At 36.7% G+C, this 27,947-nt stretch overlaps 1 protein-coding gene across 10 annotated transcripts in view; it reads left to right on the top strand.

Annotated features, from left to right (window-relative positions):
- Positions 1-27,947, top strand: part of Rim (Rab3 interacting molecule) — a 516,869-nt gene that overhangs the window by 112,143 nt on the left and 376,779 nt on the right. For all 10 annotated transcript variants that reach the window (XM_081769756.1, XM_081769757.1, XM_081769750.1 and 7 more), the window contains exon 2: positions 9,730-9,934. In XM_081769756.1, coding sequence (XP_081625882.1) covers positions 9,730-9,934 — 205 coding nt within the window. The remainder of the gene's footprint in view (positions 1-9,729; positions 9,935-27,947) is intronic.

Consider the following 27,947-nt stretch of genomic DNA (forward strand, 5'->3'; position numbering starts at 1 on the left):
AAAATAAAATAAAAACATTTTCTTCAGAAAAAATTCGCATTAAAACGTAAAAAACATTACTTGCAAGACAATTCCCCCCCTTTTTTTTTTTTAAAAAATAGATAACTAAGAAGAAAAGCACGGAAAAAATCTCATATACCTACTATCAGTTGATTTACATGAGAGTTAAAGAATTTAACTAGTGATTTTATTTTGTAGCCAGTGGCGCATTTACAATTTTTTTCGGGATGGGGGCTTTGCTAAGTTTATTCCTGGAAATTTAAAAACTGCAAGATATTTCACTTGGTTTAACATAGTAAGTAAAATTTTGGGGGCTTAAGGCCGGAAGCCCTCCTTAAATACGCCACTCATTGTAGCGTTGCTCATGCCTTTATCTTTAGTAAGCCATAAATAGAGTATTTTGAGAAGTAATTTTCTCGAAAATAGAACTAATTTTATTTCTTATTATGATTTGTTTTATTTTGTTTTAAAAAGAAGTTTTTTTAAAAATATATTTTTTAAAGTTACCTTTTCTAAGTTTCAGTCTAACTTATCAGTCTAATTTAACTAATTTATTAATTTAATTTACTTAATTACTGAATGCAATTGAAAAAGGGACCAGAAAGACTGTACTTATTTTTTTTTAGAAGCGAGATATGCATCGTCGTAAAAAAGATCATCTTTCATTTTATTTTTATCTTTCCTGCCCGAGACTAATCTTAATTCTTTGTGGAGGGCCTTGTAGGTCAGTGGTAGCGCACTTACCTCTGGTGCACGGGGTCCCTGGTTCGATTCCCAGTCTAGTAACTTTGTGGTGAACAATATCGTGTCTATGGATTTTCTCGGGGTACTCTCGTTTACTTCTACATTCTCATTTCACAAATTATTCCATCATCATTAATTAGGCGTTGATCACCCGTCTCCCTTAGCCTAAAGGACATAATCTTGACGTTAAACTAAAAGATTTCATTTACTTTCCTTTTTGAAACGAAACGAGAAATTTCTCACCTTGTGGCCAACACTACATGTATTAACTATTCGAGCTCCAGTTATTCAAGTGTACGATTTACGATATGAGATTATTTCTTAATCACGATACAATTAATCATTCTGTATGAATTCGTCGTCTTGCTGCATACATCTTGTTAAGATGCGAGTTTTCAGCTTAAAGCGTAATCGGAAGCACATGCCCTTCTAGCAGGAATCCATTTCAGCTTAAAGCGTAATCGGAAGCACATGCCCTTCTAGCAGGAATCCATTTCAGCTTAAAGCGTAATCGGAAGCACATGCCCTTCTAGCAGGAATCCATTTCAGCTTAAAGCGTAATCGGAAGCACATGCCCTTCTAGCAGGAATCCATTTCAGCTTAAAGCGTAATCGGAAGCACATGCCCTTCTAGCAGGAATCCATTTCAGCTTAAAGCGTAATCGGAAGCACATGCCCTTCTAGCAGGAATCCATTTCAGCTTAAAGCGTAATCGGAAGCACATGCCCTTCTAGCAGGAATCCATTTCAGCTTAAAGCGTAATCGGAAGCACATGCCCTTCTAGCAGGAATCCATTTCAGCTTAAAGCGTAATCGGAAGCACATGCCCTTCTAGCAGGAATCCATTTCAGCTTAAAGCGTAATCGGAAGCACATGCCCTTCTACCAGGAATCCATCCAGGTTTCAGGCAGTATTCTAAATTCGAACCGAAATTTTCTCATATACATGCATGGTTACAGAAGTTTAATTTTTTTTAAAGAAAATGAAACATACCTATACACTAGCAGAAAAGCTTGTATGAGCATGCAGAAGTAGCTTCTTTCCTTATTTCCTGGAGAACACGGTGGCTCATTGATAGTGTGCTGACCTCTGGTACGTGAGGTCCCTGTTTCGATCTCCGGACAAATACGTTTGTGGTGGATAATATTGGTTCGTGGGTTTTCTCGGGGTACTTCCGTTTCCTCCCACTTTCTCATTCCATCAATTCTTCCATCATCATTTACTTGCCTTAACCATTGTCTCCCTTAGCACATTCGTGGGTCGTTAAACTGAAATATTTCAGTTCATTTCCTTTTTTCTTCTTCTTCTTCTTTCTTCAGCCTCTACTCAGCACTCTCCAAGTTTTGTTTGTCGATTAAAGACAGTTGCTTCTGTCCCAGACAATTTCTTTTCTCTTTATCTCAGTCTCTCTCTCTCTCTCTCTCTCTCTCTCTCTCTCTGTCTCATTTTTGGATCAAAAGATATTTCATTCAAAATTTTTCTTATAGGCCTTATATCTAGAGAACTACATATAGTGCAGGCAAACCACTTAACTCAGCATGATGTGCTTATTCCGTAAAAAATACGAAAACTCGATTTAGGGGCTGTTCAAAATTCTTGTGGCCCTTGATTCAAAAAATCCAATATATTTCATTCAATCAAACTTTTTTTTTTGTACGTCTTATATTTGGAGAACTACATACAGTGTATCCAAACCCAAACTATCACTTAACTGAGTATGATGTGCTTATTCCATAAAACATACAAAAACTCGATTTAGGGGCCGTTCAAAATTTTTGTGGTCCCTGATTCGAAACATCCAATATTTTTCATTCAATCACAAACTTTCTTGTCCACCTTGTATCTGGAGAACTACATACAATGTACTCAAACCCAAACTATCACTTAACTCAGTATGATGTGCTTATTTCGTAAAAAATACGAAAACTCCAGTTACGGGCCGTTCAAAAATTTTGTGGCTCCTGATCCAAAAAGTAATTTCTGGGCAAGATCGCATTCTTCTGATGCATTCAGGTCTCACTGTGTGTACTAACGAAACATATACACACCAATTAGCCAACCATTGTAAAGTAGAAGAGGTGACATTACAGAAACTGGAAGGAGAAAATAGAAAGGAATAGAACTATAGATATAGAAAATATTGAATAGATCTAGACGTTTATTTTCTAGTGTTGCAATTTTAAAGACCTTGCATTATAAAGTTTCAAGGCGTAAAAATGTTAAACTGTTTGAAATTGCATAAGAAAAAAAATATATATATTCGAAGTTCCATGTATTTGAAACCCAAATAACGAAATGAGGATCCGAATTTAAACGGTCAGAATCCGAAGATTCATAGATATTCTGATCTGAGTCCAAGATCTTCACCTGATTGAATCCGTTTGACCAAGATATAGATTCGTCCTTTGGTCAATATTATGGAAACCTTTTCTCGCTATCTGATCTCGTTGTTGCTCTGATATTTATCAGGGGGGGCACGGTTGTTCGATCCCCGGTCAAGTAAGCTTGTGGTGGACAACATCGTTTTCGGTTATTTTCTAGAGATTTTCCTCCCGCTTTCTCTCTCCACATATTCTTTCATTATCATTTACTTGCCTTAATCATTGTGTCCAATAGTCGAAAAGACATAATTGAGGGACGTTAAATTGAAATATTTCATTTCGTTTTCTCTGATGTCCCTAGTGGCAGAGACAACTTGCAAACCGCTTGCTGTAAGCTTGAATTGCAAGTTGGCCAAACTTGCATCCAGTTTGATTGGAAAACGTGCAAGTATGCCACAATCTGGTTTCCAGTAACGAAGTTACATGGGGGCAACCTTGCATTGAGTGTTACATTCAAGCTTGATGCAAGCGTTTTTCAAGTCAAGTCAAGTCAATAGCCAATGAACGGCCAGTGACACGATTACCTTCTGCGAAGGGTATAAAAAATCGCTTGCTAATACAACAAAAGGCAGATTGTATGATATCTGCCAAGCACGCGCCAACTGGGCGAAAGCTTTCTTTTTACGAAGGATCTATGGACAGATGGACGGACGGACAGACATATCTATTCTATAAGACTTCTGATACCAATACATGCATAGCGTAGTTTGAGTCTGAAAAAAAAAACATGAGAACTGAGAGAGATCCATAACAGAATTATAACACCAAACTTCGACTTCATTGGTTGCAGTAATGTTGCACTCTACAGTTACGTAATGTACCCGCATGGACATAATACAACCAATAGACGTACGCACTGCTACACACACAGAGACATATACTTAGGAAGAGAGAGAGAGAGAGAGAGTAAGTCACGCACATTGTCCCACTTTCATTTGTGTTGTTCTTCCTCGCTCTCTCGGTCTCTCTCTGCTGCAGTGGCTACGACGTGATAGCAGCGGAGAGGGTGATCTCTGCGAAGACTGGAGGGGAAGGGAGAACATCATTTTGACCCATTGTGCGCCAGACATAACTAGGTGATAAATTTTTGCAACAGTTCTACGTCTTGTTTCTTATGGAACACAAATTATAGTGAGTTCCGAATGACAGAACTAAAGTCCATTTCGCCATTCGTGTACTAAATGGAACATAATAATAATAATAATAATAATAATAATAATAATAATAATAATAATAATAATAATAATAATAATAATAATAATAATAATAATAATAATAATAAATCTATACTTGTACCACATGGCTTTTGTCCAGACGCACTCTTTCGTAATTTTACTACGGGTTCGAATCTGGCTGAAACCATGGCAATTTTTTTTTTTTTTTTAAATAGCAAGGAATGCTTCACTTACTTATCTTACGTGAGCAATATGTAGTTCCTCTCAGTGAAAGTGAAAAATTGATTTCTGTTACTGTATCTATAACTAAGATGTATGGTCTTATTTAAAAAAAAAAATCTTGGTCACCAACTTTTGCTTGTCTGTCCACGTACAAAATACTAATAATGTTACTCTAAATAACATTTCGATTGTTCAAAGATAATCCGCCATTATTTGATTTGATTGCTACTGTGGGTAAAAGTACAAGACTTTTTAAAAAGAGATGGTTGGTCATTTTCTTTTTTTAACAAGACAGTATCTCTGGTCTGGTGGTTATTGCACGTATATTTGATCATTGAGTTCGATTTTCGGCACATTGAACGCATTACCGTAGTTCGGATTACACCTTACACTGTAGATTTACAGTCTCGTATAGTCCCGATAAGTGGCGTATTTAGGGAAGGCTTCCAGGCTTAAGCACCCCCGAAATCTTACTTACTATAGTAAAGTATATTAAATATCTTGCAGAAATTTCACATTTTCAGGCAAAGCCCCCCCCCCCCCGAAAGTTAACAAAGCCCCCCGAAACAAAATCGTAAATACGCCACTGGTCCCGATGCTGAAAAGGGACGCTAAACTTTAATAAATAAATAAACGGATCATGAAATTTCCTATTTAATCCGGAGTTAAAGCTGGAAGGCACCGCAGCTCAATGGTAGAACGTTTACCTCTTGTGTGGGGTCCCTTATTCGATCCCCGGGTAAGCATGTTTGTGGTAGACAACGTCGTGTCTGTAGATTTTCTCAGAATGCTTCCGTTTCCTCCCATATTCTCATTCTACCAATTTTTCTATCATCATTCATTTGTCTTAATCATCCGTCTTCCTTAGCCTAACGGGCATAAGCGTGGGATGTTAAACTTAAAGATTTCATTTCATTTATTGTACTACTCACTCTTATTAATTAAATATAACCAAGCTTATAATTATAGGTTACATTTAATATCTGCGGGGCTCCCAGCAGTGAGTGAACCGAATGGATGTAGCCTTTCAGACGGAAAAAGACCTGATAGTATGACATTAGTACCATGGAAGAAAGGAAAGGCATTGATTTGGGATTTCACATGTTCAGATACTTATGCCCCTTCCAACCTTCAATATTCCTCAGTACAAGCTGGACTCTTAGCTGCTCGAAGAGCAAAAGAAAAAAAAGGAATAAATATAGTACAGTAGAGCGTCGATTATCCGAAGTAATTGGGGTACATGGGTGTTCGGAAAACTGGTTTGTTCGGATAATCGAACTGTACATGTTTATTTGCCATGCGCGGAGCGGCACGCCTCAACTGTAAGCTGGCGCAGCTGTTGCTGTGAACAGCTTTGATACTGCCGCTACTTCTACAGCCAGTGCCAAACCGACAGAAGTGTGCTGATTGTTGAAACACAGCGACTGGCGGCTTGGCCGGTCAGCAGCGCCTTATGAAGGCCCCATTAGAAGCAATGTTCCGCCAGCGGTGGCTCAGTGCGGCGACTACTCTGGGAAACTTGGTATGGGAGTGAGGGGGATGATGGACGGTAGGGTGGGAGAGTAACAGGTGCGAGCGAGTACACAGTTCGGTTAAGCGGTCGTTCGGTTGACCGACGTTCGGATAATCGACGCTCTACTGTAATCTACTCGATAACTATTGCTTTGTTGCAATAGCAATTGAGTCTAGCGGTTCTTGGGAAGAAGACGGCCTCAAATTTATAAATGAAATGGGCCACCATCTATCGATTAAATCAGGAGATACTCGAGCAAAACCTTTCCTGATTCAACGCATTAGCATAGCCATTCAACATGGAAACGTGTCGGCTATTAAGGGAACGTTACCCACCGGTAAAGTGCTAGAAGAGGTCTTTCTTCTGTGATTGCAGAGCAGGGAGGTTTTAAGTATTTTAAATAAAAACAAATCATTGGTGAAACAATTTATGTAACAACCGAGCAAGAAGTATGGAGAGACAGCTCACAGTCCAAAAGTTTATATGAAAAATTACGGCAGAATGCTGTACCGTACGTCAAGACAGTGACATAACATGACCTGTTGGAGTCATTGAAAGCAGAAGATTTAGTATTACCTTCCCAACAGTATGGGAACAAAGGTGGGTATGCGAGCTGTGGTTTCTTGGAAAATATCTCCGATCACGCTGAACGGGTAGCAATTCGAGGAGTCATGTATGTTAGGAAACTTTCTGAGACCAGCAAAGCGAAACAAGAGGCACACAGAACAGGCGAATAAGAAAGTAAAGAGACAGAGAAGAGTTTAAGCGTTATTGATGTTAGTAAAATTGTAAATCATGAAAAATTACAATAAATTTGATTCTTGTATATTAAATTTCATAATTAGATAAATTAATTATCGATATAAATAAACTTAATTTGTAACAATGTTAAGAGGAAAGCACGGCTTCATGGTAGATTGCTCGCGTTTGTTATGGGGTTCGATCTCAGACGACTTAATGCTGTATGGTTAATAACATTATCTAGTTATTACGATCTACTTAACAACTATTCGGATCTAGTTATTAGGATCACGTAAGTGGGCTATATAAGATTGTAATTTTAGTACGTCCGTCTGTCTGTTACCCCACACGATTACTCTTGAACCAAAGCGAAATTAGAATTATATTTTTGCAATAGAGCAATTTATCTCTTCCAAGTTTGTTAATAGAGTAAATTTGTTAATATCTTAACGGGTAACGACAATTTTAACGGTGGATATCCATTTCCTATTTTCTATTATTGCAACAAAGGGGGTGTAATTCTAGAATGTTAGAAGTTACATATCGCGCCGTTAGATGGCAGCAAATATCCTACAGCGATTGACATCTACCGCACCAGATTGAAACTTTCAGAAATAGAAATAAATGTTTTCATGCTGTCTTATTTACTGTTTCTAGCAAACTTTATTAGTTGGTAAATTTTCCTGATAGACAATAAACCTGATTTTTTGTTGTTATAATCATCACAGAGGGGGGCAAGAGGCAAGCGTCCCCAGGTGGCTACCTCAGCCCAAAGACTTGTTGTACTATAATGTAGGTCAAATAATTTTAAAAAATCTCATTTTCGTTATACAAATAAAACATGTCGCAGACGTAGAGTGCTCAACTCTTAGATGTGAGTCCCTTTGGTTCGATTCTAGTAGACCCTAGAGTTCGATGCGCGCGAGGCAGAAGGTGATACAGTCTCGTCTCGAGAAGTCTTGTATAAGTCCTGTTCCGCTGGGAAAATGTATCTACTTTAGGGATGCTCAGTTAGACGATATTTGAGCTGTCTCGTTTAACAACTGACGTAAAAATGCTGTCTCGTCTCGAATAGTATCTGTTTCTGTTGGAAGAGCCGTATCTTGTCACTAAAATGCTCTATCGTGTCATCTCGTGCACAACTTTGAATTAACACACAATGTGAATTTCGTTGGACAACATCGTCCATGGGTTTTCACGGGTCTCTCCCGTATCTTCCCACATCCTTATTTCTCAATTCTTCCACAATAATTCGCTTTCATAAACATGGGACTTCATTTCAATTTTCTTGTTAACCATCTCACCTCTTCTCCTTTCTCCACATACTCTAGCACAGATGACAGTTTCTTCTCAGTCAATTTTCCAACCATTTTTTTCTTCTTTGTAATTACACATTTCATTTTTCATCTTACTAACTTGACAATCCTGGTATGACCCAGAGTATAAACATGAGACTTAAAGCTAGATGTCATTTCATTTTTCTCTTTAACCCTCTCTCTTTCTTTATTCCACCGTGCATTTTAATACAGATGACATATTCTTCTCAGCCAGTGTTCTAACCAATTTCTCTTCTTTTTACTTACATATAATTTCTTTTTTACTAATTTCTAGCTTTACTGACAATGTGAGAAACCAGTTGCGATGTTGCAGAGCATCAACTTGAAAATTACTGATCTATAGACTTACTGAGAACGAGGAAGCAAATTGTGACCTTAGAGAGCACTGAGTTGAAAGTGATTGATCTGTGGGTTTGCTGAGAATAAGAGAAATAAATTATGACGTTATAGGGTATCCAATTCGAAATAACTGACCTATGGATTTACTGAGAATGAGAGAAGCAACTTATGACGTTACAGAGCATCAAGTTAGAAGTGACTGATCTATGAGTTTACTGAGAATGAAAGAAGCCGGTTGTAATGTTACAGAGTATCTTATTGGAAATAAATAATATATAAGTTTGCTGAGAATGACATAAAACAAATTATGGAGTTACAGAACATCGATTTTGAAATAATTGACCTATGGGTTTAATGAGAATGAGAGAACCAACTTATGACGTTACTGAGCATCGAGTTAGAAATGACTGATCTATAGGTTTACTGAGAATGAAAGAAATAAGTTGTGATGTTTCAAACATCTAGTTGGAAATGATTTATCTATGAGTTTTCTGAGAATAAGAAAAAACAAATTGTGACGTTACAGAACATCGAATTTGAAATGATTGACCTCTGTGTTTACTGAGAATGAGACAAGTAAGTGATGGCGTTACAGAGCATTGAATTGGAAATGACTGATCTATGGGATTACTGAACATGATAAAATCAAATTGTGACTTTACAAAGCATCTAGTTGGAAGTAACTGATTTTTTATAGCTTTACTGAGAATGAGAAAAGTAAATTGTGACGTCGGAAATGACTGATCTATGGGTTTACTGAGAATGATAAAATCAAATTGTGACCTTACAGAGCATCGAGTTGGAAGTAATTGATTTTTCTAATGGTTTGACTGAGAATGAGAGAAGTAAATTGTGACGTCGGAAATGCTGATTTATGGGTTTACTTAGCGTGATAAAATCAAAAAAATTGTTAATGGCTTTACTGAGACTAGCCATTAAATAAGTGATGACGAAGAGGTTAGCGGAGGACTGTGGAGCATGGAAGCTTCTCAGATGCGGCAAGTGATCTGCCAATAAGGGCAGAATACCTATGATGATGGTGATTACTGAGACTGAGAGAAGTAAATTGTGAGGTCGGATATAGCTGATCTGTAGGTTTGTCGAATTTGATAGAAGTAAATTCTGACGTTATGTAAAACATTAATTTAAAAACTAGAGGTTTAATACGACTTATTATGTTTGTAAAATATTTGATGCATTTTAGTTTACAAAGTAATTTTAAAGGTTGTTTATAAGACGCTATGTAGTAATCATTGTTCTCCTACTTTGTGCTTTGCAGGAAGAAGCAAGACGAAGTGAAAGTGTTGGAGGACACAATTCGGCAGCGCAGCGAACAGAAGAAGAAAGAAGGAATCGAACTGGATGCAACGTGTCACATCTGCCTCAAGACCAAATTCGCAGATGGTGTAGGACACCTGTGTAATTACTGTAGTATACGTTGCTGCGCGCGCTGCGGGGGGAAAGTAACACTTCGCTCAAACAAGGTAAGTAGAAATCATTTAATCATTTTACTGATCTAATCCAAAAAACACACAGATTGTCTGAGACCACTCACCCACTCCTAACTTGAAGGACAGTGAAATTAATCGAACATGTCAAATACTGTAGTACCGCGACCTACAAGTGTCCCATTTTGCGAGTTAACCAAGTTTCAAAAGAAGTATTCGCTAAAGGTCCTCACCAACTTGGGTGAGAATATTCGATTTACGAGTGGGAAATAAACCCCAAAAGCTTATATTAAATTTATGGAAGGGAATATTCTTTCCAAGTAGTAACTTGTTACCAAATCAGCCAAAGCACAATTTGATTCGTCATCACGTAAATAGCTCAGTAGTTTTATCTATTTCGTTGATTTGTCTTTACACATACAGCTCACAAGGAACGGACATGAATGTGTCATCCGGACATCCGAATAAAACCTAGTCCATTCGATAAACATGACAGTATTTTTTGCGATATATTTAGATTATGTGCTTTTACCCGGGGTCACTGCAGAAAAAGACAAAGTTGATAGGAGGGGTTTTTGGAGGAAATTTTTCCAACATTATCCTAATTTCTCCTGTTCAAGTACGTTATGTGTGCCAATACATAGCACCTCTGGAAGGCTTGTTTTATGCTGAAGAGAATGAACTATAAACCATGACTGTCCAATAAACAGTGTTTGTGCTATAGCTATTTCACTGCAAGTCTACGATTTTCTTTATGCTAGGAGGGTTAATAGGCCCAAGGGACTTACTCCATTGTCCATGGCATCTAATTGTTTGTGCCTGAACATATCTTTGTTATCATTGTCGACTGGACTAGGTTTGATTCTAATGTCCGTATGTCAAGCTCATGTCCGTTCCTTGTTATTAGTTTATTTGTTTTCTCGTATGGAGCTCAGTAGTTTATTTATTTGGTTGACTTGCCTTTACGCGTACAGCTCAGTAGTATATTTGTTTCATTGATTTGTTTTCTCATTTGCAGCTCAGTAGTTTATTTATTTGGTTGACTTGTCTTTACACATACAACTCAGTAGTTTATTTGTTTCATTGATTTGTTTTCTTATATGCAGCTCAGTAGTTTGTTTGGTTGACTTGTCTTTACACATACAGCTCAGTAGTTTATTTGTTTCATTGATTTGTTTTCTCATTTGCAGCTCAGTAGTTTATTTATTTGGTTGACTTGTCTTTACACATACAACTCAGTAGTTTATTTGTTTCATTGATTTATTTTCTTATATGCAGCTCAGTAGTTTGTTTGGTTGACTTGTCTTTACACATACAGCTCAGTAGTTTGTTTGTTTCATTGATTTGTTTTCTCATTTGCAGCTCAGTAGTTTATTTATTTGGTTGACTTGTCTTTACACATACAACTCAGTAGTTTATTTGTTTCATTGATTTATTTTCTTATATGCAGCTCAGTAGTTTGTTTGGTTGACTTGTCTTTACACATACAGCTCAGTAGTTTATTTGTTTCATTGATTTGTTTTCTCATTTGCAGCTCAGTAGTTTATTTATTTGGTTGACTTGTCTTTACACATACAACTCAGTAGTTTATTTGTTTCATTGATTTGTTTCTAAATATACAGCTCAGTAATTTATTTTGTTAATTTGTCTTTACATACACAGCTCAGCAGTTTATTTATTTCGTCGATTTGTCTTTACGTATCTAGCTTAGGATTTTATTTATTTCGTTGACGTATTTCTTCCTTTCCAGTGCTGATATTTTCAGGTTACACAAGTCCAGGTTATGAAATAGTCTACGACCATTCAGACCAAAGTCTAAATGAAAAACGAAAAAGCATGTTCAGCAATATTTTATTTAGAATTAAAATGTACTCAACAAAAAGGAAACTACAGTGTTGTTTAAAACAATTTTATTTTCTATAATACATCATTGAAGATGTGTTGTATGCTTATCCTGTAGGTACAACTGTATTTTCTAGTCCAACGCTATTTCAGGCGTGAAAATTTCCCTCGTTGGTATATTGTTATGGTACATGCCATTCGCACGGGAGATCTGGGTTCGATAACCGGTAGGGTCACGTAGTTCGGATCCCATATTAAGCTTAATACCATCTCTCATATAGTCTTGCTGCTGAACAGGACATTACTTTCCAAATCAACCAATCAGGGATAAAGGGGCACTTTCGGAAAAATAATGTTTGAAACAAAGCATTATTAGCCTTTGTTTATAATCCGTTGTTGAATCAAAAATGATATTATTTCACTGTTTTTAAAAAATGACTTCAAATCTTTAAAATCCACCCCCCTTAAATGTTAGGAATTTCGAATGACACAATTTAGTTATCACATCATTTTATACAGTGTCCGTCATAAATGGATAAACATTTTAACGAAAGAAAACGTTATTGTGTGTTTCGTATACATCGCAAGTTTCCATAGTAAAGCACAAGACAAGCTTCATACATAGGACAATAAAGTACAAGTTTCTTGCTCTTGTACAGCTATTAAAGTTGCTCAAAGTGGCTGTCGTTAGCGGCCAGGCACATATCACATCCGCGAGCACATTCGTGAGCAAAGTCGGTCAATGTGTTCGCAAAGTTTGTTGCAGATGCTGCTGTCGCAATTGTACACCGAAACTGAGACATCAGTTACGACAATAATGAACGAAATAGTGAAATGATGAAAGTGGAAACAAACAGGAGAACTTGGAGAAAACCCACTCATATGTTATTGATCCACTAAAAAGCTCGTACATGACGAGAGCTGGGATCGATCCAAACGTACCAGAGATATACGGTTTGTGACTAAGTCCGAGTAGGAGGTTCTTTCTGAAACTCACACCTTCTCTGACGTTCAACTTTACCGACATTTTCAAATTTGAAAGACCATTTTAAATGGAGTTCCGTTGTTTAAATGCCAACATGTCCATTTTTTCCATGATGATAGGCCATATGTCTTATGTTACACTTATGAGACTATAGACATTTGTTGAGGAAACACCATATTGCACAGAGTAATGACATCAATTCAACTTCGTAAATAATGCACAGATACGCACCTATATTTTTGTTTTTGTTTGAATGGGGTCCTAGCTTTGGGGGGGGGGTGTCCAATATTACAAGCCAATACGTCTGTGTAGTACTGAACGTGTATTATTCTTCACCCGAAAAGACGATAAGTAATTATAAAATACTTCCACCTTTATTTTCAGAAAAAAAAGAACTAGATTGTTTTTATAAGAGAAAGAGTACAGATGAAGTATACAATCAAATTTTCATACTACATCAATCATTTCCCTGTTAAACAAGTACAGTTTTTTTGGACATGAGTGTACAAATGTGCACTCATGTCCAAAATGAATGTCGCATATCTATAAATATGTTGTTGTTGGAATATAGCTTGATAACGATTTCGTCCTGTATTTTTTTATAATGTGTATGTGTATAATCAGCAAACACATGTAGGTGGTAAATTTCATATCAAAAAAGCTGTAAATAAGAACAATATAATGAAAACAAAATCTTATCCATTTAGCAACATTTTGTTTTACTCATTCTAATTTTCGTGTTTATAATTCTTTTCCTATGAAATTTACTACAAATATACATTATACATATAGTAACAGTATTAAAAGTATCCTGCAAAATCGTTATCAAATTATATTCTTACAAGAAGACAGTTATAGATATGAGACAATCATTTTGGACATGACTGTACATATATTGAGTTAGGAAGTTTTGGAGGGGATTCGCAGCCAGTGGGTGAGCCCCTGCGCCTATTAAATTGTGTAGGGAAGACGGAGTTAATGGGCACCACCTTAGGGAAATCTTATATCAAACGGAAACAAATTTTTTCAAATGCGATGTCGACTATTTCGTGCTATTCAAGAAACCTTCTTTCGTCTTGTGTATACCTAAGGAACGATTCAGATTCATCAAAAGGTAGCTACACACACACACACACACACACACACACACATAAAAGACAACTACATTAACCCCCTTCACTGCGTTTTGGTGAGATCGGGATAATCAATAAACCCATAATAATTACTAATTAATAAAGATAAAATAGATAGCCAGCTTCTTTTTAACTATGTAGATAATCATTTACTATCATATATTACATAAAATTAAGGTTACTGAAACCAGTAAACTTGTTTGGCTCCTTTTTAATATTTTTAAAAAATGTATTCATTTGAAAACGTAAAGGAAAGAACCATTTTATCGGTGTGATCATTATGATTAGCATTGCCCCGAAAAGTGACATCTAGAAAATTGTACATTTTGTGCGTAAAGAAAGAAACGAGGATAATGACATAATACTTAATAGAAAATAAATTGAAGCATATTTTTTTGGAGACTACAATTGAAAATGCGAAACAATAAAGGTGCTAGACATTACCTAATTATGAGGAAACCATAAATTTATAGCATGCTGCTGAAAAGAAAAACTTCTCCCATCAGTGGCGGCTCTAGCCCAGCGCCGGGGAGCGTAGGCCACTCAGTTTTTAGAGTGACAAAATTAATTTAAGCTATTATTTATATATTTTTGAAAGTTTATAGTAAACTAATGATATACCTATCATAGACTGGGATCTAGGTGGCACCTCCAGTTTTTACCTTCCAGATTCGCCACTGCCTTCCATAATTTTCTTCCAGTAATTGACAGAATAGTGTCATTAGCAGTAAGGTGTAATGCTATTTCGGCCAGAGAGTAAGTAGCAAGTATCAGAGTAGCGAATTTGTACTTGTAGTCATGCGCGCCGAGTACGTGGGTGCTTCGGGTCTCTAGCACCCATACACATAATTTTGTGGCTCGGCGCACCCACAAGATTTTTAGTTTGATAAAAACAAAATAAAATAAATGTTTCTCACTTGCCATTTTCAAAAAACTAATAAGCAATTAAAACATTGAGATGAAAGTTATAATTTCTAACCTCTAAAACAAAATTGTTTGTTTCTAATGTGTTTGTGCAAAGGCAGCCAAACAACAAACTTAAGTCAATCATTTTGTAGTTTATGTCCACAACAAAAACCTTGCACAGTTCTTTCTGCAATACCATTAAAATTATTTTCTTTTATGATGATTTTTTCATTTTAATTTGTACGAATGTGGTATTTTCTTTTAATAACGTGTTGATAATATCATTGCCTCTTGCAATAATTGTGCATCATGTAAGTTATTTAAAGTATTCACTTCATGTTACGATTACAGATGTTGAGAATATTCATTACAGTAACTCAACCTTTCTCTTTTGAACCCGTTTCTCTTGCGTTTCAGTCAACTGTGTTTTACCGACTGAGCTAGAGCAGCCCCAACTTATCCTTATATTACCGGTATATTTTACTTTATCACAGCAGAGCCCTTTATGAAAGTGTTCATAAAAGATTTTAGCTAAAAGGAAATCAATCAAAACATATTGAGACTTCTCTGAAAACATATAATACAACCCGCCATTGATATGTGCCCACATAAATTTTGGAAAGTCGGCGCCGTTGTTTGTAATTTCTGAGATACTTGGGTCATCTATATTTCCCATTGATCTCCATTATCACCGTCTCCCCAATACATTCTTTTTGATATACTGTATTTTAACTAAATCAAATTCCCTGAAGTTGAGACAAAAAAGTGAATTAACATTGCGCGTAAACCAGGGGCACATCTACGGGGGTCCACCGGGGCCGGAGTCTCCCTTGAAAAATGAGGGGGCGCGGTGGCTCAGTGGTAAAGCGTTCACCTCCGGTGCTTGGGGTCCCTGATTCGATCCCAGCTCACGCCGTGTGGATTTTGTGGTAGACAAACACCGTGTTCGTGGGTTTCCTCGGAGTTCTCCCGTTTCCTCCCACTTTCTTCATTCCACCATTTCATTCATTGCTCAGTATCACCGTCTCCTTTAGCCTAACCGGCATAACCGTGGGACGTGAAACTTAAAGATTTCATTTCATTTTTTCTCCCCTCAAAACTTCCTAACTCAGCATAGATTTGTGTACACTTTCTCAATAAAACTATGAAAGTTTAACAGGGAAATCATTGATTAGCAGGAAAACTTGACCTTACACTTCTTCTGTATTCTTTCTCTTATAAAAACAATACAGTTCTATTTTTTTTTCGGAAAATGTATGTAGAAGTATTTTACAATTACTTATCGTCATTTCGGGTAGAGAATAATACCCGTTCAGTACCAAATAGACTTATGTTGTACCAAATAGGGGGGTTTGTAGTATTAGACCCCCTTCAAAGCAAGGATCCCTTCCCAACAAACAGTTCTGGGTTCAAGCCTAGCGTAAAGCTATTTTCTTAAATTTAACTTTCAACATCAATTGAGAAAAAAAGATGACATTTTTTCTTTTTTTTTTTTTTACAAAACAACATATAAAATAAAAGTTTTCTATTTTTTGTTAGAATAAGACTTAATTCTAAATAAAAAATATATCTCATTATGAAGGAAAATGATATTCTATCTCTTTTTGGAAAAAGAATTTGAAGAGAATGAAAAAACTGTACCACTATTGTATATTGAATCCCCCATATATGAAAATCCTTGTTAATATACAGATTATTCGGAAACAATAGCGAACAAACTTTGAGAAATGAATCGCCACAGTAAAACATGACGATTCATTGCAGTTATGGACTGCCGAAAATTAGTTAGATATAAAAAGGGGTCATAGCTCTGACAAAATGTCTGAAGAGGGACGGTAAAAGAGGATAGTGATTATAGTGCTAGTAGATAAGGAATGAGTTTCAATTTTCAGTTTCTGATCTATCATTTTTCTATTTTAGAAGATATCATCAATTTTCTCCACTGATTCGTGGTTATCGTTGTTCCCACCCTGTTTGATTCTCGGCGGTCATCCCTGTTTGATTCTCGGCGGGAACTCACGTGCTTCGAATTACGTTAAACTGTAAGACCACGATTTCACATAGCTAAATTCAACTTAAATCAAAATCCAATTATGACCATCCATTTTATCGTTCGGACAAAGTTCCGGCAGGCTACAACTCCGAAATGACGCATGTGTGATCTATACTTTTTAATAATTATAATTTGGTACGATAATTCATTTCCGGTGTTATTTATATTGAGAAAGTGTACAAATGTACGTATGTTGAGTTAGAAAGTTTTGGAGGGGATCCGGAGCCAGTAGGTGTGTCCTGCGCCTATTAAATTGTGTAGGGGAGACGGAGTTAATGGGTATCACTTTACGGAAATCTTACATCAAACGGAAACATATTTTTCAAATGCTTTGTCGATTATTTCATGCTATTCAAGGAACTTTCTTTCGTCTTGTGTACACGTAAGGAGCGATTCAGATTTATTAAAAGGAAGCTACACCAAAAAGCCGACAACTATATTGGATCCCTTCACTGCGTCTTGGTGAAATCGGGATAATCAATAAACCCAAAATAATAACTAATTAATAAAGATAAAATAAATAGCCAGCTTGCTTTTAACTATGTAGATAATCATTGTACAATATTAATATAATTCGGTGTTGTTTATATTAATATCATGTGTATATATTTGTAAAAATCATTTTCCTTTAATTTCAAAAGGGTGCATGGATGCTCTTCAAATATTCTGTATGTATGTACTTGTTACTGAAGATTTTATTTTAATATGTTTTTATCCTCGCCGCATATTAGGCCTGTACATTTGTACGATAGGAGAAAGAACTTGAAAATCAGAAGTTGAGACAGTTAAAGCTAATATTATAAGACTAGATTATTTTAGTTTTCCAGAAAGATTATAAGATGCCTCAATTACGAGGACGGGACTGAATTGTTCTCGGCCCGACCCAGAAGGACTAACTAGGGAAGGTTGCAGAGTGTAATTCTGACTTCATATCGATACTATGCTCATTCGACTCTTTTTTACATATGAAACAATTAGGCAACCGGAGAAAAGGTCGATCGCAAGCATGTTCGAAAAACGAGGGTTAAAAGTTCAAAATTAAATAGATTTTGAGAAAAGTTTAAGGTAACTAAATTTTTAGATAGACACTTCATTTTTGGTATCAAGGGGTTGTCTTGGGTGCGCAACACAGTGATGAGGTCAAAATGTACGCATTTTGCAAGATGAGGCCACTTATTGGGAAGGAGGTGATGGGTAATGGCGTCCTACAACTTGAAATTGTCTCCCGTTTCGCACACCGGGTCGTTAGGCTGATAAAAATGTATTTGCCACTCCTATTCGATTATACTGTCATTCCAATATCATTTTCCTGTGCGGTCACCTTCAAATTGAACAATGACATTTGTCTCCGAAACGCTTTTCCAGGCGTACAAAATTCTCTGAAGAACGCCTTGCTATTCATAATTAATTTTGTCATAATATAGATTGTCGACCGAAGATATACTAGCTAATAAACCTACAAACATAAAAAGTGATTACTGAAAAATGCATTGAACAGTCGGCACTCTGTACAGTATGTTACTGTATAGAAGTGGTATATTGTAAACAGTTGACTGTCATTACAAGCAATTAAAAAAATATACAATATAAATAAAGAAAAGTTATATTGAAGAACTACTACTTCATCAGTCTTGAATAAATAAAAATTGCATAATGTAAACAGATAAAGCTTCGGTTAAAAGAAAGACAAAAAATACATTTCCTTACAGTACAAAATAAAATGTTAGAAGTATTGAACAGTTAGTTCACCAATCATGACTCTAAAGAAATGGTATATTTCAAACTGTTCTGTGGTTCTGAAAAACGATGTGTAAACATATAAAACGAAAATAATAATAATAATAAAAAGACATTTACGTTAGAAGAACTATTACGTTATTTATAACTACAGTTACAGTATGACGAACGCTTAAGAAAGAAAACTTTGTGAAAAACGTGATAGTTGAGCGGTATTTGAAAGACAATACAGTCGAATAGGGGTGGGCAATACATTTTATCAGCCTCTAACGGCCCGGTGTGGGAAACGGGAAGCAATTTCCAAATTGTAGGGCGCAATTACCCTTCACCTTCTCTCCCTTAAGTACCCTTATCTTGCAAAATGCGTATACTTTGATCTCATCACTCTGTTAGCCACCCAAGAACACTCCGCAATACCAAAAATAAAGCGTATGTCTTTTTTAAAAAAGTGGTTACTTCAAACTTTTCGCAAAATCTCTTCAATTTTGAACTTTTAACGCTCGTAATTTGAACACGCTTACGATCGAAGATTTCATCGGTTGTCTAATCGTTTCGTGTGTAAAAGTATTCGAATGAGCATAATATCAATATGAAGTCAAGAGTTACATCCCGGGACCTTCCATATTAAGACTATGGCTATAACTCAGAGTTTGATCGGGCTACGTCATCTGAATACAAACTCAGGGGGGCAGGTCACAAGCAAACTTTCGTGAGTGATCGATATACCGTGAATAAATGGTATAGCATGTGGTACAGCACAAACAACAGTCAAACAAAAATCAAGATCATCATCCATTTTTGCTATTTTTACTGGTAACCACCGATATTCTTTCTCCTTTTGAGCATACACTTCAACTTACTAAGAGAACGCCGTCCCCTCTCATTTCCTTCTGCGGCTACAGGCATGAAAGTTTTAAGGTCTTAAACGTGTTAATGAAATGAGTACTTACAATATAAGGAAATAAGCTCAATGGAGGCGATGAATGGAGAAAGAGCAAAAACGTGCAAACTATAGTTTGAGAGAAATTACTTTGAAGTTTTGTTGGAACACACGAATCAACTATGCATTTCTTCTTGAGAATTACTCTATTCATCCTTAGTGCTAAGATTTTGCGAGATTGTGGTTCATTTGAATTCATGGGCGAGAAGAGGATAACTAGGCTTATGTACTCTTTCTCCAGCCAACGCCTCGAAGGCTCAATGTATTTCAATTTTTCTTTTAATGTTTGAAACTTATTTAACGCCATATGGAATCATATATACGTATCTTTAATGCCAAACTTAAGAGGCTCCATCACAGCAAAATTAAAATACCGGTATTTTTTACAGTAATTATGTGATATCTTCAAATAGATAAAAGATAATCGAAAAGTGCAACAAGAGCTCGCTAGACAATATTTTACATGAGATACGTTATCACTACTCACTTATCTGCTTTCGATTTCCAGCCATTCAGAAAGTTGGCATTTATTTTCGCGTTTATATATGGCTGCAAACGGAAAGGTACAACGTGACTTGTGATAACGGTACCTCATGCAAAATAATTACGTCTAGCGCGCTCTTGTTCCACATTTCGATTATCTTTTATGTATTTGAAGATATAACATAATTGCTGTAAAACTAGCGATATTTTAATTTCGCAGTGACTAAGCCTTTTAATTTGATAGATTTAGCTAATGATGAATTTAGTTTGAACTTTTAATCCTGAATTCATCACTAAAGATACCTTTTTATCTCCTTTTCTTCTGCACTGTTTGCCGTTCTACCAACTGTTTTATAATCATGTAACTAACTAACTCTATGGCCTATGGAATCCGGTGGTTCAATGCCGCGTTTGTTTACTAAAGCTCTCTATTGACTTCTATCCCTAGCCATCTGGATCCACTTTTTACTTTATATTGATATTTCTGCAAGATCCATCTTAATATTTTCCTCCGATCTACGTTTAAGTCTTTCTAACAGTAGTTTTTCGATTGGATTTCCAGTCAAAACTTTGAAAGCGTTCCTACTTTCTTCCATTCTGGATCTACTACATGACCTGCCCACCTGAGCCTCTTAGATTTGATACCCTAACAATGTTTGGTAAACGGTATAAATTATTTAGTTCCTCGTTATGAAGTTTCCGCCATTTTCCATTTCCATTCTTGTTGGATCCGAATATTCATCTCAGGATCTTGTTCTCAAATACTTTTAGTCTACATTCTTCCCTCAGAGTAAGCGGCCATGTTTCTCAACCATACAGCACAACAGGTATGATTATCGTTTTATATATTTTAAGCTTCAAATTCCTCGACAGAATTCGCGATTGTAAAATATTTTGAACTGAGTAATAACACGAATTCCTTGCTTTCCTAATTATTTAACGCATCTACTAGCTGAACCTGCGCTGTCTACTCAGCGCATCGTTCTGTTATGACCATGAATCTCCTTCCCACTGTGCATGTCTCCTTACTCACACAAGTAAAGGATAGGAGACTCACAAAGGAAGTGAATTGCTATGTATAGATGATGGAGTAAGTTTGTAGCAAATTTGTAGAAGTAGCATGATATCAAGTGGAAATATATTTTTTTTAATAAATCAATTTCCGTTCGAGTACGCCTCATTGCGTCTCTTGAGGTCTTTGAAGTTGTCAGCGTGCAATAATAGGTTTTGCCATTCTGATTTAAGCAAAGCGTCTCCAATGTGCGTCAACCCGCCATGCGAGACTTCTCTACTGGTTGCCTGCCGTAGTTTCGGCCTGCAACAATGTTAAAATCTTATGGGCTCAAAACGAGCCCCTAAAATGGTTTCTGAAAACTTGAATTAGAACTGGACAATCTACACAAAATTTGGAATCGACCAGTGAAAACGACCCGTTTCTAGCACTTGTGGTTTTCAAGATCTTATTGTCGAAAGGATTGCGGACGAACATATAATCCTAGCATTTTAATATATAGACTAGCTGAACGTGCGCTCTCTACACAGCGCATCATTCACATATGAGCATGAATATCATTGTCGTTCCTCACAATATCTGTACCTGTCCCTTTATAGACACAAGTCAAAGACGTCTATAAAAAAAAATCGGCAAGGGGTATCATAAAGGGGAGATTTTTTTTATTATTTTTCTCAACATCTCGCACAGTTTGCAAGATTTGACCCTACTTCCGGTTGGAGTGTCTAATTCATGTATCACCAGTGTTTTCTTTCTTCTTGCATGCAGTATGTAATAAGCAAATACATTACATACGCAATTAATTATAATGTCAGTTATAGATGGTGTTCATTGGGCAAAACACTCCAAAAATAAAATTAATCTTAGGCTGGAGAAATGGTTATCCTTCCTTTTTCATTATTATTGGGCCATAAAAGAAACGCATGAAACGTATGTAATCCCTATATACAACTATGTGGGTTTGGAATGTATAATGCGTAGGATATGATGCTTTAGGTTTTTTTTATTAATTTCAACACTTCCAGTATACCATTAAAAATGTAATAAAGAAATAATGGCTATATTTTAAATATTCAATTAGAACTAGACAATCTACACAAAATTTGCAGTCGATCAGTGAAAACGTCATTTTTCTAGCGCCTGTAGTTTCCTAGATCTCATTGTTGAAAGGATTGGCCACAAACATATAAACGTCCACAAACATATAGTTTAAAAGAACTCCAAAGATGGCAGCACAATTCATTTGCATTGATTTTCGAGAAGTCTTATTAAAATACAAAGGCTTTGAACAATAATTTTAAAAAGCTAAACTTTATGAAAAAGATCTATTTAAATAATTTATTTATTTAAAGTACACATAGATTAACTTATTGTCCTTATTAAACGTGAAATCACAAATAACCGTAAATGAAAGGTTTAAAATCGAAACTTAGAGGTTGGACCTCAGGCGCTTTTATTCTCAGGCGTACCGTAAGGATCGGCCTTGTCCACATTACTTTACTTGGTCTATGTTGCGGACATGCCTCGGCTTCCAGAGGGAATCCATTTATTTCAATATGCCGACGTTACGGTGTTCCTTGCTCTGTGCAACACCATCCACAAAATAAATTTAGTTCTGCAGACTGAAATCAATCGCTTCACCTCATGGTGTACTTGTTGGAAACTCATCATAAATGCGGCTAAAACTCAAGCTATTGTCTTTCTACCACCACACCGAAAATCAAAAGTCTGTCGAAATCCTCGCAGTATCGCACTCCATGTAGATGACGAATCTATACGCCTCAGTAACACAGTCACCTATCTTGGGATTACTTACGACCGTCACATAACATGGAACAAACACTTAGCAACTATCACAGCAAAGGCTTACAATAGACTCAATTTGTTGAAACGCTTAACTGGTACGACATGGGGTTTTAAGGCACAGACAATTCTAAATACATACAAAGTTTTCTTACGGCCAATCTTAACATACGGATTCACGGCATGGATAGCCGCATCATCTAAATTCCATCAAAAGCTTCTGATCCTAGAACGACATGCTTTCCGCATAGCCTTCCGTGTCCGATTACCTAGCCCCACCCAGGAGCTATACCAACGTATCACTTTCCCTACATTACAGTATTACATCGAAAAACTACGTCTCACCAATATCATCAAACGTTTCCAATACCAACACCCTTTACTTTATGACACTATAGAATACCTGGATTTGCATCCCACACCAAATCGTTATTATCATCCACCCTTATCTCTCCTGTTTACGCTGTATCAATACACTTTACCCCCAATAGATCCTTCGTTTTTCATCATCTCTGACTACATTATTCATGAACATCTTCCACTCATTCATCCATCATATCCTGCACAGTAATTATCTTTGTCTACTCACTTGGGTTTCCCCTGTTTTTCATCATCGCCTAGAGCTGCCCCTAGGCAGAAGATAGTTTCATTTATCTGACTAACAAAACCCACGTGTTGTCCTATGCTTCGCACCTCGCCTTATTCTTCATCCTATTATAAGCTTATCAAGTTTCCATTACTTTCTCAGTTTTTCCCATTTTTCTTGTATATCGTTATTGAATCTTTCCATTTACGTTATTTTTTTGTTATAGTTAACACTTGTTATATATGTATATATGTTTCATTCCTTTCATAATGGTAAGGATCAAACTTCCTTACATCCAGTTTTGTTATTTTCATTTTATTGTTTTGCTATTTTCATTTTAGTTGTTTTGTTATTTATTGTAACATTTGATATTAATAATTTCAATAAAGCATATAGACCACCCATTGTCCTCTGCACCTAAAGTCCTTTTCTTCACTCACTTCACAGAGGGCGTAACCCTCTTAAAGGTTGCTAGCCACTTTGACTATCCGGTAAAGAAAAGCGTTTTTATTGTTATTGTAGCATTTTAATAGATAGATAACCCTCACTCTGAAGCTTACAGACCATACCTATGGAAAGTACATCATTTCAGACAACTCTGTAGATATACTGTAATGCGTATGTTTCACTCCAAGAAGCTCGCACAACCTGCCTACACTGTTACGCCACAACAAATAACTTCTAACATTTTTTTTGGTTGAAATTTATTTTTAACCCTTTCTATATCTTATTCGTTCTTCATATAGCGTCTTAATCTTATTGATTCTGTTGGATATTCTCCCTCCTCCCTTCTTCCCAAAAAATCTGTCACCATTTTCCTCTGTCTTTTATCATAGTTCTACATTTTCCTGTCTTTTTCTCTTTCTACCACAATTTACTCTTCCTTTTCTTTTCTCCTTCATATTCTTAACGCTTCTATGCCTATTCAGATTTTTTTTTTTTTACTTTTCTCTTTTGATATTTTTTTGAGGGGGATCCGCGCTTCTTTTTATCTTATTTACTCTTTTGCGCTCTTGAATACCGTGACGTCACAGAGACCGCTGTGTGATGCAACGTATTGATCCAGACATTGCCGGTTTTTCCAGACTTTGAACCGATCTTCTCCAGGAAGGTTTTTAGTGCCAACAACCACTGGCTGTCAGATGCTGCCAAAAAACAGTAGCGGATGAAAGTCGAAACACAAAATCCTCCTCTCTCTCTCTCTCTTCATCTTATTTTTTCTCTTATTTCGTTCTCAGTAGGTCTCTCTGTGTGTGTATGTGTATGTGTTTCATTTCATCTCGTTCACTTTCCGACCTACAGATGGCTCTGTGTGCTTCTTCATTCAAATATTTCAAGTGAATTGGGTCATAATTCCATCTTAATTATTAAATTATATCTCCAAGCCTATTAAACTGGGAAGACTTTTCCAGTCTGTCTCCTGACTGAAAATACCTCTTTCTTTTATTATAGTAACATCCCAACATTCATCCGGTTGCATACTGTAAAAGTTACTTAACGCATAGACAAGATGAACCTCCGAAATTTAAACCTAGTATTTTTTTTTTAAAGGAAGCAATGATCCTGAGGCCTTAACGAAACTGCCGCGATTGGTTCAATCACAGCCATATAAGTTTCTGATTGGTTTGTTTGGTTGATTTTGGAGTTTAAATATCTCTTTCCAGTACTGATGGTACGTGAGAAGTTGCCATATAGCTTAACTAGAGATTCGAATCACTACAACTCCCGTCGGAATCTGTGGTGTGGTTCTATAATCCAAATGTTTTGGAGGCGAGTTGGTAAGGTGAGGAACGATCCATACTGTGAGGATTGATCTTGCATCTGCCGAGTGCACTGGCTCGAGTACCAGTTGTAATAAATACAGCCCGTCGTTCTTAATCATGGCGCTGTATAATGTTTATTTTCATTCATTTATTTATTTAGTCTTATTTTACATGGCGAAGTTAAGGCTCCTGTCTTGTCTCCCACTTGACCATGCAATACAATAGTATCATAATTAGTAATACAATAATAATAATAAAATATGTATAAAATATTAAAACACTCCCAATCTTACGTAAACACACACACACACACACACACACGTGCGCGCCTGCGCGCGCGCATCACATCACATGCACACATAGATTACTTAGATTACTACAAATAACCACCTAATATAGTCACATACATTTAGTGAACAAAAGAAATAAAAGGTAGGAAGTATAAAAACCAGTATTTTTTTTTTCAGATATTAGTAAGCCTCTGCTTAGTAGACTTATGGAGGATCTGCTCAACCGACTTGCGACTTCTTAAAAAGGTTAATTGACAGAGATTGTCTGTGTTGGATGGAAGGTCATTCCACGCACGGATAGTGGATGCAAAGAACGCATTCGAGTAGAATTTTGACGAATGTAGAGTCAGAGAAAGGAGTTTATTTACACCTGATCTTGTATTGTGATCGTGGTGAGCATTTAGTGGTTGCAAACGTTGAAATGAGTAGGAAGGTTGTTGAAAGTGCAAAGTCTTAAAGAGAAGCAGTGGCGTATTTAGGATTTTGTTTCGGGGGAGGCTATACACATTCTTCTGAGTGGGGGTATATGTGCTGCTTCTATGTAGATATATAATTATTATATATACTATGTATACATTTATGTATTTCGGGGGGCTTGAGCCCGATAGCCACCCCCTAAATACGCCACTGAAGAGGAGTGTGAGTCGATGCAAATCACGTCTATCGGCAAGTTTCAAAAGACCCAGCTTTCTGTAGTATGGAGTTAAATGATTTGATCGTTTGAGACTATAGGCAAACCGTATACAGGCATTTTGGATTTTCAGGCATTAGTATGTGCTCACGAGATGAGACGAGACGTTTTCTCATCTCGTCTCGTAAATTCTTCAGAAGTCTCGTCTCGTCTCGATTCTCAGAAAGCTATTCTCGTCTCGCCTCGTTTTCGAAAGGTGTGGTATAGCAACCATATTTATTATTGGAATGTATTACATAATGACTTGCACATCTTGAAAACTTGATAATTGTTGTTCATTATGTTCGTACAATAGCTGTATCAGTTTATCGCTTTTATACTATGTATCATGTAACAATACAACAGCGTTTGAGATCTAAGGCTTGTGTGAACTAGTGTTGTTCGCGAGACTTGAGAAATTTCTCGTCTCGAAAACGGTAATTGTTTCTCATCTCGTCTCGAATCTGACAATGCACTTGTCATCCCAACACTGATCTATTTTCTGAATCGAGACGAAATATCTCGTCTCGTGTGCAACACAAATAAGGATATAAGGATATCTCGAACTCAAAAAGTTTCCACTGAGAAACGGACTTCCTATGCAAAAGGCGCATATGCTAATCGCACATTTACGAGGTAACTAATGTAAGTTTATGATTGGTTGATTCGTGGATTGGAGCTTAACGTAACTTTCGCAGCACTGAAGCTATATGGGGCTTAACGTAACTTTTGCAGCACTGAAGATATATGGGGCATAACGTAACTTTTGCAGCACTCAAGCTATATGGGGCTTAACGTAACTTTTGCAGCACTGAAGCTATATGGGGCTTACCGTAACTTTTGCAGCACTGAAACTATATGGGGCTTAACGTAACATTTGCAGCACTGAAGCTCTATGGGCCTTAACGTAACATTTGCAGCACTGGAGCTATATGGGCCTTAACGTAACATTTGCAGCACTGAAGCTCTATGGGCCTTAACGTAACTTTTGCAGCACTGAAACTATATGGGGCTTAACGTAACTTTTGCAGCACTGAAGCTATATGGGGCTTAACGTAACTTTTGCAGCACTGAAACTATATGGGGCTTAACGTAACTTTTGCAGCACTGAAATTATATGGGGCTTAACGTAACATTTGCAGCACTGAAGCTATATGGGGCTTAACGTAACTTTTGAAGCACTGAGGCTATATGGGATGCGATCTACTTTTTAAAAGGAATCCAAACAGTGACTCAAATTTGCATCCGAAACAAGAACCTGTACTTGGATCGAACAAGGAACCATGCACACAGGAAACACGCTAGTTAGATGCTCGGTCACAAAGAGGACACATGTAAGTTTGTTTGCAGATAGCATCGTATGCGACTTCTTTTGAGGTTTTCCCGTTGTTTTCTATTCCCTTCACTCTACCAATTCACCCGCCGATCACACGTGGTTATTATCCATCTCATTTGTGTGGCACGGTGGCTCAGTGCTAGAGCTCTTACCTGTGGTATGTGGGGTCTTTGGTTAAATCCCCGGACAAGTAAGTTTGCAGTGGACAATATCATGCGTGTGAGTTTTCTCGGGGGTTCTCCCGTTTGTTCCCATTTTCATTCCACCAATTCTTCCATCATCATTCACTCAGTGATGACTTAATCATCTGTTTCCCTTAGCCTAAAGGACATAATCGAGGTACGTTACACCGAAAGATTTTATTTAATTGGATTTTTCCATCTCATTTAGCGTATAGCAGACAATCATGGAAATAAGTACCTATGGCGGATATAGCCCGGGGCCGAGGGGCAGTAACCTAAAGTTTTTTTCAGTGATAAAAATTATTGAAACTATTATTTATAAATTTTT

Source organism: Thermobia domestica, chromosome 8 (assembly GCF_964235325.1).
Source record: "Thermobia domestica chromosome 8, izTheDome1.hap1.1, whole genome shotgun sequence".
Classification (NCBI taxonomy): Eukaryota; Metazoa; Arthropoda; class Insecta; order Zygentoma; family Lepismatidae; genus Thermobia; species Thermobia domestica.